General features: G+C 44.9%; 1 protein-coding gene across 1 annotated transcript in view; it reads left to right on the forward strand.

The window, feature by feature from the left end:
* The window catches only part of LOC138454998 (very-long-chain 3-oxoacyl-CoA reductase-like), a 266,556-nt gene that overhangs the window by 108,425 nt on the left and 141,921 nt on the right, over positions 1–16,210 (forward strand). The window contains exon 3 of the mRNA XM_069607112.1: positions 1,387–1,462. Within this exon, the coding sequence (XP_069463213.1) occupies positions 1,387–1,462 (76 nt within the window). The remainder of the gene's footprint in view (positions 1–1,386; positions 1,463–16,210) is intronic.

Consider the following 16,210-nt stretch of genomic DNA (forward strand, 5'->3'; position numbering starts at 1 on the left):
GGTGCCACACAGTTTCCACATTGCTGTCCCAATCCATTGCTTACACCAGACACTATTCCCTGTTGTTTATCCATTGACCTGTCAAGAATTCGGACCCCCATTGCCAATCCACTGTCCACCCGGGACATGTGCACTATTGCCAATTCGCTGTCGTGGCCACCACTGACCTATCCGGGTTTATTATCTCCAATCCTGTGACCACTGAGGGTCCATAACATATTTCAGATCAATTCACCATACATGTTAGTGCCAATCCACTAGCCACCCAGGGCCCATATTGTACTTTCATTCCAATGACAACCAACTTAAGTGCCAATTCACTGATCCCCGAAAACTTAATTTAATTGTATTGTTTTACAGAGAACTTTATCACTCTATCACCCTCTTAACCTACCTCTCATCTGCCTGCTAGCTAACATTTGCTCCTCACCTCTAACCGTCCTTGTCTCTCACTTCCTCTGCCTCCATTCTATCACTTCACCGATCATGGTCGCATCCTGAGCACAGCTGGCCGTTCTGCCTACCTGCACTTAAAAATGTCCAATGTTGGTTGTCCTTAATCTATGTATGTCCTCTTATGTATTGTCCCCGGTGACTGGTCCGCTCCACAACCTGGTCAGAACGTCCCTCAAACTCACCCCATTGTAAGAAGCTCACTGCTTCCCGTCAAATCTGATTTCTTATCTATTGGACGTTCTTTTGGGATCAAAAGAGCATTGTTCCTTCTGTGTATGAATAAATAAACAAACCTTGAGGTGGGGCCTGAAAGCACTAAAATAAATGAGGCAGAAGAGATGTATTTGAGGTAGAGCTGGCCCAACACATATATCTATAGCAGTGTCAACCCTTGCTTTCGTCCCTTGCTCCAATGCCAACATCAGGAATGCTTTTTTGAGCTGTTTTCCTGGGTCAGCCTAGTCCAAAATACTTTTTTTTATTTGCAGCAAACATACAGGCTCCAGAAATGACCAATTTCCACCAATGCAACCATGGTCAATCCAACTACAACAACAACAACGCCATTCCTCACCGCTTGCCAGTATAACAGTGTGGTTCATTATAAATTGAACATTTCAGTTAAAACCTAAGTCCAGCTATGCAGCATTTCCAAGGTCAGCATCCCTGAACAGCTTAAGGATTACCTTCCAGACAGTTTTCCAGCATCAACCTAATGACTTCATGGCAGGTGGAGGAAACGGGGCGGGGTTGGCGGGGGGCAAATCCCAGCACTGGTACAGCCATGCAGACTCCATAATCAGTGATGATGCTTATATCACCAAGGCACCTCAAATCTGCCACATCAAACTAGATATGGCTGAGACATCTGCCATTGTGATCACTGCCTCTTGTGAAATTCACATTGTGCCCTTTCTTTCCTTACCAAAGCTTGCCAAGAGAGGCCTGGATGTGGTACTTATCAGCAGGAAGCAGGAGTTACTGGAAAACGTGGCAAAGGAAATTGGTAAGAAAAGGTTTTGGGGTATTTGGATGTCGAACCCTTTCTATTATTCACATTTTCTTCTGGTCTCCACTACCGCAACCCAGGCCGCCCACCACTTCATGCAGACGAGATGGCAGTGGTAGGGTGGTTGGGTATGGAGGGATGGGGTTTAGGTCATGGCTATGAGATGGATGTGGTAGAGAGCTCAGCTACAGGAGGTCTGGTGCAGTAGTGCTAAGCCTGAGAGTGCCGTGTGAGAGAGATTGAGCACCGGAGGGCTGGCGTAGAGGTAATGGTGTAAGAATGCCATGATAGAAGGGATTGGGCATAGGGGTTTTGGGTAGAGGTGATGTATGTGAGAGTGATATAGTAGAGGGATTTGGTACAGTAGAGCTGGAGTAGATTGTATGCTTATGGAAGGGCTATGATGTAGGCATTGGATTCAGAAGGGTTGGGGTAAAGAGGTTGGGTACAGACGATTTGCGAATGAGGTGATAAACGTCTCGGGGGGATAGCTCAGGGACAACGTGCTCGGATTGAAAGCAAGATGACGCGGAGCAACACCGGTTCGAACCCCGGGTCAGCTCTTAGAAACCTCTGGTTACTAAGCATGTTATACATAAGCAATTATTTTCACATGAGAGGACTATCCTCCAAGGATACGGCATGGGGGGGCTTGAAGTGATGGGTATGAGAAGGCTCTGGTGATGGGGCTTATCTAGAAGGGACATATGCAAGGGCTGTTGTCGCTGAGTTGGATATGGGAGGGCCAGGAAGACATGATGGGCATGAAATGGCTGTAGCGGAGGAGTTGGATACAGGACATGGGTATGGTTGTTAGGTAAGAAATGGCTCTGCTAGAGGCGTTGTGGTGGGATGGATGGGGTAGAGGTGGTTATATGATGGAGCTGTGGCAGAGGCCGTGGGTATAGGAGGGGGTTGGGTGGAGGTGATGGGTATGAGTGCTGTGGTAGAGGGGTTCTGAATAGGGTGCCTGGGGTAGTGGTGACAGTATGCAAGTGGTATTGCTAGTTAGGGTAGAGAGTATGCAACTTCTTGATTCTTTATTAGGGTAGATTTCATTCCCTTAATATTCTTTACAGAGGTGCTGTGGGTTTTAACTTTTACAGAGGAAGATGGTTTAAAGAAGACAACATTTCCACAATCCTCTGTTTTGCACCCTTGAGATTGAGGAGGACATTTCATTTTAAATACCAAAGAGGGTCTTTCGTTTGGCATAGTATGTTTTGATGTTTCAACCTTAGGTTTCACAACCTTAGATTTAATATGAGGTTGAGACATTAAAATGACAATAAGCCATAATCTCTTTTTTCGCACAGTGGTAAGAATCTCCCTATCAGAGCTCAGAATCTCCTCACCACCCTGGGCCCTGTCTCCACCCAGGTGATCCTCCCGCAGTACGCCATCCCCAGGGTTAGGATCAGGAAGCATTTGCCCTCTCCTGGCCACCTGGGTGGAGATCTTAAGCAGGGTTTCAGTGAAGGATCTACAGGATTCTTCACAATAGACTGCGTTGGAATTGTCGAGGCCCTGTTGAGTTCGATCCTACCAGATGCAAAGCACACCTCTGGTTTTAATTGGTCATGTGGAAATGGAGGTCATTCTCAGTTTCTGGGGCCAAGAGCCGAGTACAATCCTAGTTGGGCCTCCAATTATCATGAGCTGAGTTATGGAAACGTTCAAACACGTGTAGTTTTCATTTGTCTGCAAGTATATGTAAACAGTTTCTGCTTCTGAGTTGTGATCAAAGTCGATGTGGACATGTGCGTCATCTGGAGACATTTTGTAGGTCATGTAGACGGGCAGCTTATCCAAAGGTTTCCACTGAGTTATTAACAAGTAATGGCGATAGAGCTGAATGCGCACAATGCCTACTTAATTGATAAGGTGGTGTTGCAGATGTTTAAATTGATGGCCCCCATTTGGCAGGAAGGGACAGATCTACGGTAGCACCAGATCTGAAATCCGTGGCCACTTCCCCATATTGAGCAGCAGAATCCCATGGTCAAAGGCGCTAAGAGTTGAAGGAGGATCAGGTCTTCAGGCTGTGAAGAGCAGCAAGATAACAGTAGATCCTCGGTAACATCCACTAACATGAGTTTGGCTCCCCTGAGCGAGCTGAATCCCAACTTAACTTCATTGAGGACTTTCATTGTTCCAACATATTCTTGGAGATGGCTTTCATCCTGGCCTGGCAAAATCCGGTTCTCAATTTCCTTTTGTTATGGGGAGATAGCTAGCCGGTTCTTTCAGGCCAGTGGCTGCTTATTTTCTTTTTTAGAAAACATAAGGCTTGCTGCTTGTTTCAGGCTTTTGGGGCATTGGGTATTGGAGCTTAGTGTCTATTGATAAATGTTGGAGAGCACCTTCCTGATTTAGGTGTGCTTATTTGTGAGCAAAAGGCCAATCTTGATTATCAGTGGTAAAACTGTGATACTATTTGCAATAAATATAGGATGTATGTACACCATTTTTGTAAAGTGTTGATGCAGTTTTGGGTGCAGTACATAATAAATGCTCCCGCATTCAAAATACTCAAAAAGCAATGTTGTTTTGCTGTACAATCTCTCATGAAGTAACAGATGAACTCTAAAGGAGTCATATCTGTAAAATCTGTGAACTCATCCATGTGTCATAATTGGTAATATTGTGCATTTATTGGTCAAGTCGTTTTGAACTATTAAGGTTCTTAGAGTTCAGTCTTTATAGATTGCATCTACATTCAAGTCATAAAAACAATTCAGGGATTACATTGTTATCTACACCCCAGCAGAACGTTCTAAACAACTTTTATCAGCAATAAAACTGAAGTCTGCATGTTGAAAAGAGCTCCATTAGTTTGAAACGTCTTCAAGGGCGCAGTGAACGGGTCTGACACAATGGTGGCATGGTGATTGACAAAGACTTTTATTGCTTTACAAAAGTAAAGAAAAGAAAACCCATCTAGCCCTATTACTAAGAGGGGTTTCCCTGCCTCACGTAAAACTAAGGGGTCCATCAGAATGCCCATGAACTGAAAGAGTCCACTGACCCATGTCAAAACCTAATTCCAACCCTTACATTTACAAATAACCTAAAAGGGGTTTGCTGTCTTCTTGGTCCAGAAGAAGGACTCCCTTCTTCTGGACAGGCACAGTTCCTTGTATCAGGGGAACTGGTCCCTGAGGGAATAGATGCCTCCGCCCAGGTGGTCGTAATCCTTTTTCAAAGGTTAAAGGAAAGTTCAAAGTAGCAAAAGTTTGCTGGTTCAGAAAGAAACCAAGTTCCAAAACAAAGTTCCGGTATCAAGAGAATGGCTTCCTTCTTTTGGCTTTTCACAATGTTCACAAACACACCAAGGGGAGGACTGAGAGACCTATCCTGGAATAACAGCAGCATTTATTTGGATTGATTCTCCCGATCTTAGATGTAACTGGGGTTTTGTGATAGACTTCTTCATCCCCATAGACGCACGTCATTTTTACAGGACGTCCCCTTCTCAAATCTCTGGTTGAAATTAACTCAGCTCTAACCGCTGTCTGTTGGATGCCTGAATCGATTAAGGTCTTAACTAGCAGCCCGTTCACTATTGCGGAATCGTGTGTTTCAAATGGCGTAACCCTGCAGACAAAGTTACTTGCTATTTCAATAAATTCCTCTTCAGGAAAAGCTACATTCCTCCCACTCTCTTCCTGTCATATACCCAACTTCCGTGGGTTCCTCTTTCGTATTTAAAGGGCATTGCCTAGCTAGATGTCCTGACTGTTCACGGGAGAAACACACAATGGAAGTCGTGTTAAAGGTTCGTACCTCTGGGTTTATTTCCCCTCTTTCTTTACCTACTATGGGGTTTCTCTCTCCCCTTCCAAGATTTTTTAATATTGATTTATGGAAACTGTCTTGGTTCCTGTCTCTAATGGGTCTTCTGTGTCCTGGGGAAAAAAGGTGGAAGGGGAATCCCCTTTTGAGCCTTCTTAGTATGAGTTTTAGATGTTTGCTGGCTTCAGCATTATTTTGGGCTGTCTCTACAGCCATTGCCAAACTAGGTATTTTTAACTGAAGGACTGGCCTTTGTAGTTAAGGAGCTTATATATTGCTTGATGGTTAGAGCTTCTATTATCACAGGTAAGGGTTTCTGGCCGAGCCATAACGAGATGGTATTTTGTACTCAGGCCCCCAATTCTATAGGTGTTTCTCGAGGGTACAGTCTGATTTCTCTCAGTTTATGTTTATAGAAGTTATCTGTTTGGCCCACCCTTTGTAATCATCCTTGTTTTATTTCATTAAATGTAGCTGTTCCTAAAGGATTCAACAGTTGGTACACATTTGTAGTTCACCTTTCAATGGAAGACCCAGATAAAAAGTTTCCAAGTCATTTCCCCAGCGAAATTGCTGTGCCAACCTTTCAAAGTTGATAAAACATTTCTCAGGTCTTCTCCCTCTTTGTAAGTCTGTAACACACCATGGGGAAGCATAGGTCTTTGCTGAGAGGAAACAATTTGATCCAACCCAGTTTGAAACCGTATTTCGGCTTGGATCTGGTGGGCGGTTAACGGAGTGAACAGATTTTCTAGAGTGGCCATTTCGGGGTTCTCTATGATGGTGGGGACTACAATAGTATTTTCCTGTTAAACACGGTCAATGTCTCTTTCAAAAGTATAAAGAGCAGGGTCCCTAATACATCTCTCTATTTGACCGGTTGTGAAGGAAACACATCTTCATTTTCTTGGGACTGATCTATTTGTATTGGATTTTATTGGTCAGGAATGCCCCTCTGCTTGGTTGGTTCCCCTAGATTTTCTTTTCCAGCGGGAACATTGGGTCAGGGGTTTTCTAAGGCAGTGCTTTATGCCTGAAGGAATTACTGGTGGGAGATCTACACTGATCCTAACCACAATGTTTAATTTACTGTTGGATTTTACTGCATAATCAGTCAGTCTTAAAGCATTTAGAAAGGGCCCTCCTTGAAAAAGGAGCTGTTGACATCTGATGGGAGATGAAACTTACTTACTATTGCTTGCTTAATATTAAGGATTGTTTCATCTGCGGCTACCTCAAGAATACATTCCTCACCATTTAACTGTTTGATAATTAATATCATAGAAGATGACAATTATGAGAATTTACTTAAAATTCTAGTGGGTTCCCCAGCTTGAGTCAGCTGAGTCGGTATCCCACTCAGACACTATATATGAGGAACCAGGAACCAGGAATGAAACACGGACCCAGAGACCTATGGTTTTGGTGATGAACTTTTATTGACAAAAACAAAACTAAGGGTATGTCAAATGTCAAAAGTAAAATGCCCTGTGTCCAAAGTACTTTTCTGGCCCTCACATTATAATAAAAAATAACTCTAAGGTGAAAGGGTAAGGTCTTTGTCCTTGACTGCTTTATAAAAGTTCAAAAAAAAGGATAAGTGTGTAACTCCAACACAACAAATTCCTAAAGGATAGAGTTTCTTGTTCCAGAGGTTGTTTCTCTTCCCCTAGATTTCTCTTCACTCTGTTGTATGTTCAAAGATATCAGTTCCTTTAGTTTCTCTATATCAACAACACAACTGGTACACAAAACAACTTGGCTCTTTGTCTTCATCTTGTTAGGATACCTGGTGTACTCTCCTGCCAGTTTTTCACTCGTCTTCTCTTAATCAATGACACAACTCTAGTACACAAAACAACTTGGCTGTGAGATTTGTCTCTTGGTAGGATACTTCCTTGCCAGGTTTTCACTCTTCTTCTCTTTGGTTTTCTACTAGTCCTGATAGTCCCTCTCAGGACCCCTTTAAGTGATGTATTTCCTAAACACTGTTCACTTTGTCCTTTCCTGGTGTGTTTCCCTACCAGAATTTTCATATATAAACACACTTGCAATAGCCTGGTAGACCCTCCTGCCAGGGCTTTCTTAAATAAAGATAATTGCAACTGCCTGGTATACTCGCCTGCCATACTTCCTTGTATGCGCGCACTTTCATCTGCCGCTATACTGCTATTGCCAGGCCCTTCTTAAATGAACACACTTGCAGCTTTAATTTGCCTGGTGTACTCTCCTTCCAGGGCTCTTCTCATGTGGGCTCTGTACACACTTAACTTGATATTCTCTTAGGTTTGCTTTATCTGCTACTGTATCTGCCTGGCATATTATCCTGCCAGGGCTTTTCTTACATGTGTATTGCATACACTGACAAACTTGAAACTTTCTTAATTTTGTTCTCTGTTTCCTTTTAACAAAATGCTCACTGGTTCTTTCTCTTTCATCTACTTCATTTGCTTCCGTAATAGTTATTCACATTTGGCATGGCTGCCAATATGGCCCGGTGTCCCTGCTTCTCTCTGTGGACTCACCGGCTGCTGCTAGTGTACTTCGTTTATCCCACGGCAAGCCGGTGGCGGTCGTTTGGCGTTTCCTTTCATCTCACTGTATTTGTTCCTCAGCTCCTCTGTCTCTCGCGGTTCCTGCAAAGGTCTTCTGCTTCGTTTTGGGCTTCATAAAGGCAAACGCTGCTTCTCAGCATCTGCAAACGTCTATGAGCCCTGCATCGGCTTCTGGCGTTTTCCTCTTTCTGAAGCTGGTTGTCTCCACAGCACCCTCTGCAGGCCCACAGTCCTTTGGTCCATACCAAGAGAAGCAGGTCTCTCCCTCCAGCAGCACGCCTCATTCAGCTGCTTCTCTGTTTAGATTTCCCAGCCACAGTCACAAGAACTAGAGCGCAGCTTGTGTTCTTGTTCTCCTTTGCTCTTCATTACTCGGCTCATCTTCTTCCACCCAGTATTCTTGTAGTTATGGGAATTCAAGTCCATGCTTGATGTTTTACATGGAAAGTCTGGGTAGGTGTTCTTCGTGTTCTTTAAAGGTAAGTCAGCTCTAGATGACTTGTAGGTAGAGTTTGAGTAGGTGTTTTCATGAATTTTAAAGGGTAAGTCAGATTTTGATGGCTTACATACAGATCTCGTTAGAAGGTCTTCAGTACCCGTCCTAGGTGGATGAGGGGAGGTGTAACAATATTCCATTAAGGTATTTGGTATGGATGGGGTAGCCTCAAGAGAGGAAGGGGAATACCATGCCTTGTCCGATGGTGCCCGGATACTCTCCCAGAGGATGTCTCGCCCCATGTGACCCTCCCTCATATAGCCACCCGCAGGGTCAGGATCAGGTAGAAACTGCGTCCCTTGGCCACATGAGGAGAGGTCACCACTGGGAAAGAAGGGTTGACACCATCGGATTCGTCATACTTTCTCTGGTTCTCCTTCGGCTGCCTGCACTGCCAAGAGAATGGCTCTCTTCTCATGTCTTTCCTGCCTCTCTCCAGGGTTGTCGCAGTGACAAGAGATTGCCTCTCTTCTCATGTCTTTCCTGGCTCTCTCCAGGGTTCTCTCAGTGCCAAGAGATTGCTTCTCTTCTCTTGGCTTTTCACAATGTTCACAAACAAACGAGGAGGAATGATTCCCTTCCTCTGGATCTCTCTCAGGCTTTTCAGACAACACAACGATGGGGGAATGTCTTCCTTCCTCTGGCCTTGATCAGGCTTTCATTAATCACAGCCAACCTGGTTCACTACCCTGCCATCTACTGTGATTATGAAGAATGATGATGATTGCTCTTCCTTTTATGGGTGCGTGTCCCAAACTCGCCTTTCTTGCTGTCCACTTCTTCTTGATAGACTTGGTTCACTCTCCTGCCAAGTACTATTGTCCGACCCAAGGTATGCCAAAGTCTCTTTCCCTTAGTCAGGGTCCCAGACCCCATGTTCCCTGCTTCCCTCCCCCTTCTGGGCTTTCCACTACCTTCTTGGGGCCTCTGTGCCTTCGGGAGTACCTTTGTTCAAGGTCCCTGATTGTCCTGGGTCTTCATTGATGGATGAGACTAGTCGTGGGGCTTCCCAGACTCTTGCGGTCTGCTTTCGATCTCCGGCGGCTCCGTAGTCACAAGCGTCCATCGGACAGTAGGGTCCTCCCTGCTGGTGCTCTCCAGTCTTCAGGATGCCTGGAGCTTCACTCTCTGGGTTTGTTAAACGGTCCTCCCAACCTGGACTGCTCTGGACTTTCCCGCTCCGTTCTCAGCATCCCGGTCTCCTCCCTTTCTTAACCATGCTGGCTCTCGCAGTACCTCCAAGGAGGAGCTATCTGATTGGTGAGTCCCTCTTCCCTTTTCATGTCGCTGACTAGAGCAGATTGTCTAGTCTACTCCGTGTAGATGGTAGCACTGCTCTGCGCAGCTCTGCGCAGCTCTGCGCCTCTTATTCATCACAGTAATGTTGAATAAGGTTTCTGTATGGTGTCTGCTATACCTCTCAGTCAGGGCAGGCAGACTGACACAGATGGAGATAGTGGGAGGAGCTGGTATTAAAGGAGTGGGTAGATGTGGGCATAACATACCGCGTTCTCCCTAGAAACCCGTCCCTCGTCCCATACAGGGTTTCCCTCCACATGTGATCCTGCCTTGGTGCACCACCGCCAGGGGGGCTATTGGTAAGTGTCTGCCGCCCTGACCCCATGTGAACAGTCTCCCCCTATGGGAGAAGGGATGACATACAAGGATTCGGTACACATCATGTTTTTAATTTAAGGAAAGGAGAAATTGTACTACAAACAAAATATTCTATGAGCATAATCAAAAATAAGGGTGAGTGAAATTTTCACCCACAAAGCGAATAGTGCGTAATCCACAATGGATTCCGTTTCGCCCGTTTAGGGAAATCAGCATTACTTTTCTGCCACCACTGAAATTTTGCCAGGTTTTGTGGTGTTTCGCACAGTGCGTGGTATTTAGTTCCCATATGGGTTTTCATCTCAAACCGCGCTAGTTTCATGCAGCGACACCAAAAACTTTGCACATGCTTTTGATCCATGACTGGTTCTGATAGCAACACAAGCTTTGTGCAGGTCTTTTGTTGATCCGAGCTAGGTTCACAACACAAGAATCTTCGTGCAGGTCTTTTTTCAATCAATACTAAATTTGTGCAGAAGCACAAAAACTTTGGGCGGGTCTTTTTCGATCCATGGTGGTTTCGTGCGGCAGCACGAGAAACTTTGTGCCTTTTTCCACAATCCATGCTAGTTTTGCGCAGTGGCATAAGAAACTCTGCACTGATTTTTCTGTTTGATTCATGGTAGGTGTGCACAGCGGCAGGAGAAACTTTGCACAGGTTTTTCAAATCGTATTCGGTTCACGCTGCAGCACTAGAAACTTTTCATGTTTTTTTGTTCGATTCGTGGTAGGTTAGCACAGCTGCAGGAGAAACTTTGTGCTGCTCTTTTTAATTTGTGCTAGGTTTGCACAGCGGCACGAGAAACTTTGCACGGTTCGTGTCGGGTCGCGAGACAGCATGCAAAACATTTTGGCGAAACAGACCAGGTCTTTCAGAATTTGCTTCTGCAGCGAATGGAATGGAATTTCACAATTCACTCATCCCTAATCATAAAGTCCAGGCAAGAGGAAGATTCCATGTGTGTAGTTTTAAAAGAAACATTGGCAATTTTTCAATCCAAAAAAGTAAAAAAAATACATAATAAACATCAATAGAAAATACTTAATAAACAGCTTTTTTATATAAAGTATGGCACATTTATATTCCAAATATATAAAAAGCAAAAAATGCAACTAAAACAACTTTGACTATTACAGAAGGTTCTATATAGAAGCAGGACGAATGTTTGAAGTGATTTAATACTATATGTTACCAAAAGTAAAAAAGAGACACTGTGGTGAGATGTGCCTATGAAAAATAAGCACTATGTTTGTGAGTTTCTTAATGCATGGTACTCATAATTGAAAGGTAAAACCTTATGTTTGTTACATTTGCATAACACATTCATAAGCACTATATTCAAATTTCTTGCAGCTCTATAAGATTATAAAGATATTCGAAGGAGCTGAAAATTGTCCAACAAAATGTTTTTCAAAATTATCTAATCTGGTATTAACTTTGTGGAGTGGACCTGTTTCTGAATCGATGGCAGCAGTGATAATAACCTACAAAGACACCATTCTCAATGAAAATCTTAAATAGTCAATCCTAATTAATCGTTTATCCCAAAGGGTGGCCACATATTTAAAGCCTCACTCCGAAGCTTTCTAGTTGTTTAAAGAAATGTTCATAGTTGCCAGTTGATTAATCATGGAACTGAACTGCAGTTGAGCAAATGGTGTTTTGTTAAAGTGTCTTGCCAAAGAAAACTTCTGACAGTTTCTTTGAAACATGATCTGTGACCCTTCTGTCTTAGGTTTAACTTGTTCGTGGGCTTTCGCACTCAGTAAAGCCCAGCTAGCATTATACTTCAGATGGCCGCTAAGGTACCACATATTCCAAAGTAGCATAAAAACCTTTTTGTAAATGACAAATATAATTCGTCTTGCGGCTGTTTAATAGAATATCTTCTTCTTTTTGGAGTTTGTATAGATATTTCAGACAATTTAGTTTTTGGAGATATCTCCGAAGGTATCTTGGATTTTCTTTATCTTGGCTTTGAAAAAGAATAGAAGGTCCAAGCAGTGTGGAGGCACGCATGGATGGTGGTGACATAGGCAATTGGTGTCTAACCATTGGTGTTTCAGGTTCAGTCCCTGTTCATTCATCACAGCAAGGTATCAGTAAAACCGTTATGTTCTTGTCATGATGCCTACCTCCAAGGAGCCAGGTCCGACCCAGCAACCCCAGAGGCAGGCATCATTTCCCCCAGGGGAGTGCCAGCGGGCCCAAGCTGGGGCCCTTTGGACACAGTCCTGGCGCCTTAGGCGCCAGGCTCATGTGGGACCTCTGTCCTGGCGCCTTAGGTGCCAGGCTCATAAAGCTAGACATGTATTCATGTAGCTAGACATGTGTGCAAGTGTTTTAATGTGCACTTACCTGATGCAGACCATGCTGCCACATCCAGGCCCTCTTGAGGCCTGAATAGGAACTACTTTACCTGTGGGACTACTTTCCACCCGGGTGTGGTCGGGGAAGGATACATACCTGATCGGAGGAAGGATACACACTTGGAACTTCTTCCAAAGCTATTTAAACCACACCCGATCTGCAACTCACGCTTCGCGTTGTTCTGCTCCTCGCAGCTGGACGCTCACCGTGTCAGCTCCTGCATCTGGACTTCAGCCATGCCTGTCAGCATCCTGGGTCACCTGCAAAGGGAGACAAGAGACCTACCAGGTAATCTGCACCACTGAGACATCACCGACGATCCTGAAAGGGAAGACATCATTTTTAAAAGCATTTCGTTACGATCGCTGCAGCGCTGCATTTCACTCACCTTTCCTGGGTTCCTCCATCTTCAGCAGCGATCATCCGGATACACAGCCACTTCCCAGAGCCTAGAGAAAAAGACAAGAATAAGAGGCGAGAGAAGGAAGGGAATAGGAAAAGCTCAGTTTCCTTCTAAGACTTACCTGTTGGGTCATTCCCATTTCATTTCGGGTCTTGCTGCTTCCAAGCATTTTCCGGACCCCGGCCCCTATGGGGAAAAAAGACAAAGACATTAGATGAGCGAATGCAAAAACATTACCTGAGCGCTCATCTAGGAGTTACCAGATCTTTACTGGAACGGCACGTTTCACTTCGGGTCGGCGCCATATCTCCGGCATTCCGAACCCCGGCCCCTGCGGGGAAAAGACATCAACATTAGCGCTTTGTTGCAAGAAGTCTCCAAAGGAATCTTCATTCATCACCTGAAAAAAGACAATGAACATTATTATTTAAAGCTTGAACTTTTGAACTTGCAACAGAACTTTTACAGCACCTTACCAGTATAATCAAGCTTACCTGAACTCCCATCCAACCTCAATGCAGTGAAGTAACTGGGTTCAACGTGCCCCTGCGTCAGAAGCAGGATGGAGAGCTCGTCCTTTCAGACCCTAAGGTGAGACTTCACGGGGAATCGTGGAAGGGTATCGTGGAGGGTTGGAAGAGAGTGGGAGGCTTGAGCATAACTCAGTCAGTAGGTAATACTCCATTTTCACGCACAGGGGAATATTCCTGCGAGCCGGAGAAGCCAGAGTAGAGGGCCCTTCCTGTCCATCTTCAGAGTCCTGCGCTTCACCATTGAAGAAGCATCAGCACTCGAAGCCAGACCTGCGCCTCCGTGGGAATCAGGTGAGCGTTACAGAATGCGAAGCCTACCCACAATTTCCCACCCAGGCGCTATGGAGACTTCCGAGACTGACCAGCTGGCCCAGCTTTTGGGGGAATTATGGGCAGAGGTGCACTCAGCCCGCCAGGAGACTAACGCTCTCAAAAGAGAACTGATCTTATCTAAGGAAAGAACTGATGACCTAGCCAAAAGGTTATTACAGGCCCAGGCAGGGCACACTCCTTTACCTAATTCCGGAGACATTTTCACATCAATGGGTTTGAGTAACCCGGTACAAATTAATCTACCTGGACACATGCCTTTGGCCCCGCCTGAACGTTTTGCGGGGGATCCCAAGAAATATGCCGTCTTTATGAACCAATGTCGTTTACACTTTCTATGCAGACTCGGAGCCTTCCCTAACGACCAGACCAAGGTAGCCTTTATACTATCTTACCTCAGTGGCAGTGCTGCCGATTGGTCTATTCCATTGGTAAATCAGGATGATCCCATTCTCCAGAATTTTCAGGGCTTCCAGGCCAGCATGGAAAGATTGTTCGCTCGACACTCTCAAGGACAGGCCCTTGATAACGAACTGCTATCCTTACGACAAGGTAATCAGGATCTTCTGTTCTACATAGCCACCTTTAACAGACTGGTTGTGGAAACTGGATGGCCAGAAAGCAAAAGGATCACTTTGTTTCATCGAGGCCTGCGCAGAGAGTTTAAGGATGTTCTAGCTCAGATAGTAAATCCACCCCAGGTCTGCGCAGACTACATTGACTTGGTGGTTCAACTTGATCACAGACTTCAAAATAGAAAAGCAGATCGGTTCAAGTATGAAAACCGAGCACCGATCAAAACCCACGCTACCTCCAAGAGTACCGACGTATCTGAACCTATGCAAATCGGTGGTGTTAAAGGACCATTAACGCAGAAAGAACGAGAGAGAAGGCGGCAAATGCAACTTTGTCTGTATTGCGGGACTTCCGGTCACTTTCTTTGAAATTGTCCAATTAAACCACTTAAGAAGGTGGTTGGAGCTACTGATAACGAATTAGTGACACCTGATTCGGGAAACGACCTAGCCCGGCAAGCGTAGGGGTCCGCTTGCCGAGCTTGAAAACTAACTCTTTGACCTCGCATTTCGTCATGCCAATGGTGCTCGTGGACCCAAAACAGCCTCAGCAGTTGCATGCTATAAAAGCATACATCGACAGTGGAGCTATTGGAAATTACATAGACCGTGAATTGGCTTCCAGGATTAAGCTTCCTCTACGCCCGAAAGTAACCCAAGATGTCATTACTACAGTAGATGGAACCGAAATAGCCTCAGGGCCTGTAACGCATTCCACTGTTGAAGTGACACTGGTGGGTCAGGATGGACATCGGGAAGCAATCGTGTTTGATGTGATCAAGGCCCCACAATTTCAAGTAATTCTTGGAATTCCTTGGTTAGAAACACATAATCCCAGAATTGACTGGCGAGCAAAGAAGATAAGTTTTCCTGATTGTGAACCAACTTGTTATCCAAGAAATCCAGCTATGGGTCTAGCCACAGCAACTTCCACCCCTGTACAGCTACTGTCTGAATACCAAGAATTCCAAGACGTTTTTCAGAAAGAACAGGCTAACACGTTACCTCCCCATCGGTCTTATGATTGCCAGATCGATCTGGTACCCAATGCTCAACTACCTTGTAGTAGGATTTATGCTCTTACGGAACCTGAGAACCTGCATTTGCGTCAGTATTAAGATCAGTACCTAGCCAATGGTTTTATTCGCCCGTCCAAGTCTCCTGTCTCTTCAGCTCTGTTCTTCGTGCCAAAAAAAGAAGGCGACCTTAGAACGCGTATAGACTATCGTGCCCTAAATCAAATAACGATTAAGAATCGTTATCCTCTGCCCCTGATCCCTGAGCTTATCGACCAGGTGAAAGACGCTTGTGTGTACACCAAGTTAGATCTCCGAGGAGCTTATCACCTGGTACGCTTAAAAGAAGGCGACGAATGGAAGACTGCATTCCACACCAAATTTGGGCTCTTCGAATATCAGGTGATGCCCTTCGGTTTGTGCAATGCACCTGCCGCCTTTCAGTACTTTATGAATGATGTTCTTCGGGAACTTATCGATGTCTGTGTCATTGTTTACATTGACGACATCCTGGTGTACTCTTCTTCAGAATCTGATCACAGAAAACATGTTAGGGCAGTTCTTGAGAAACTGCGCCAGCACAGACTATTTGCAAAACTCGAAAAATGAGTTTTTCATACCACAGAAGTTGAGTTTCTCGGATTCATCCTGACACCTCAAGGAGTCCGAATGGACTCGCGAAAGGTGGACGCCATCCTCAAATGGCCATCTCCAAGCTCGGTGAAGGGAGTTCAGAGCATGCTCGGCTTTGCCAATTTCTATCGAAGATTCATCCCGGAATTTTCCCGAACAGTCCAACCCATCACCGCTCTCCTAAAGAAAAACAAACGCTTCAAATGGACTCTTGAGGCCGAACAAGCCTTCCAGGACCTGAAAACCAAATTCACCTCTGCACCTGTATTGAAGCACCCACACCCTGATCTCCCGTACATAGTGGAACTGATGCTTCCAGTTCGGCCATGGGAGCTGTCCTGTCGCAAAGAGACCCAAAAACTAACCAAATACACCCAGTGGCCTTTTGGTCCAGAAAATGTTCTCCTCCTGAAATCAACTA

Source organism: Ambystoma mexicanum, chromosome 1p (assembly GCF_040938575.1).
Source record: "Ambystoma mexicanum isolate Mex_15411 chromosome 1p, UKY_AmexF1_1, whole genome shotgun sequence".
In the NCBI taxonomy this organism is placed as follows: Eukaryota; Metazoa; Chordata; class Amphibia; order Caudata; family Ambystomatidae; genus Ambystoma; species Ambystoma mexicanum.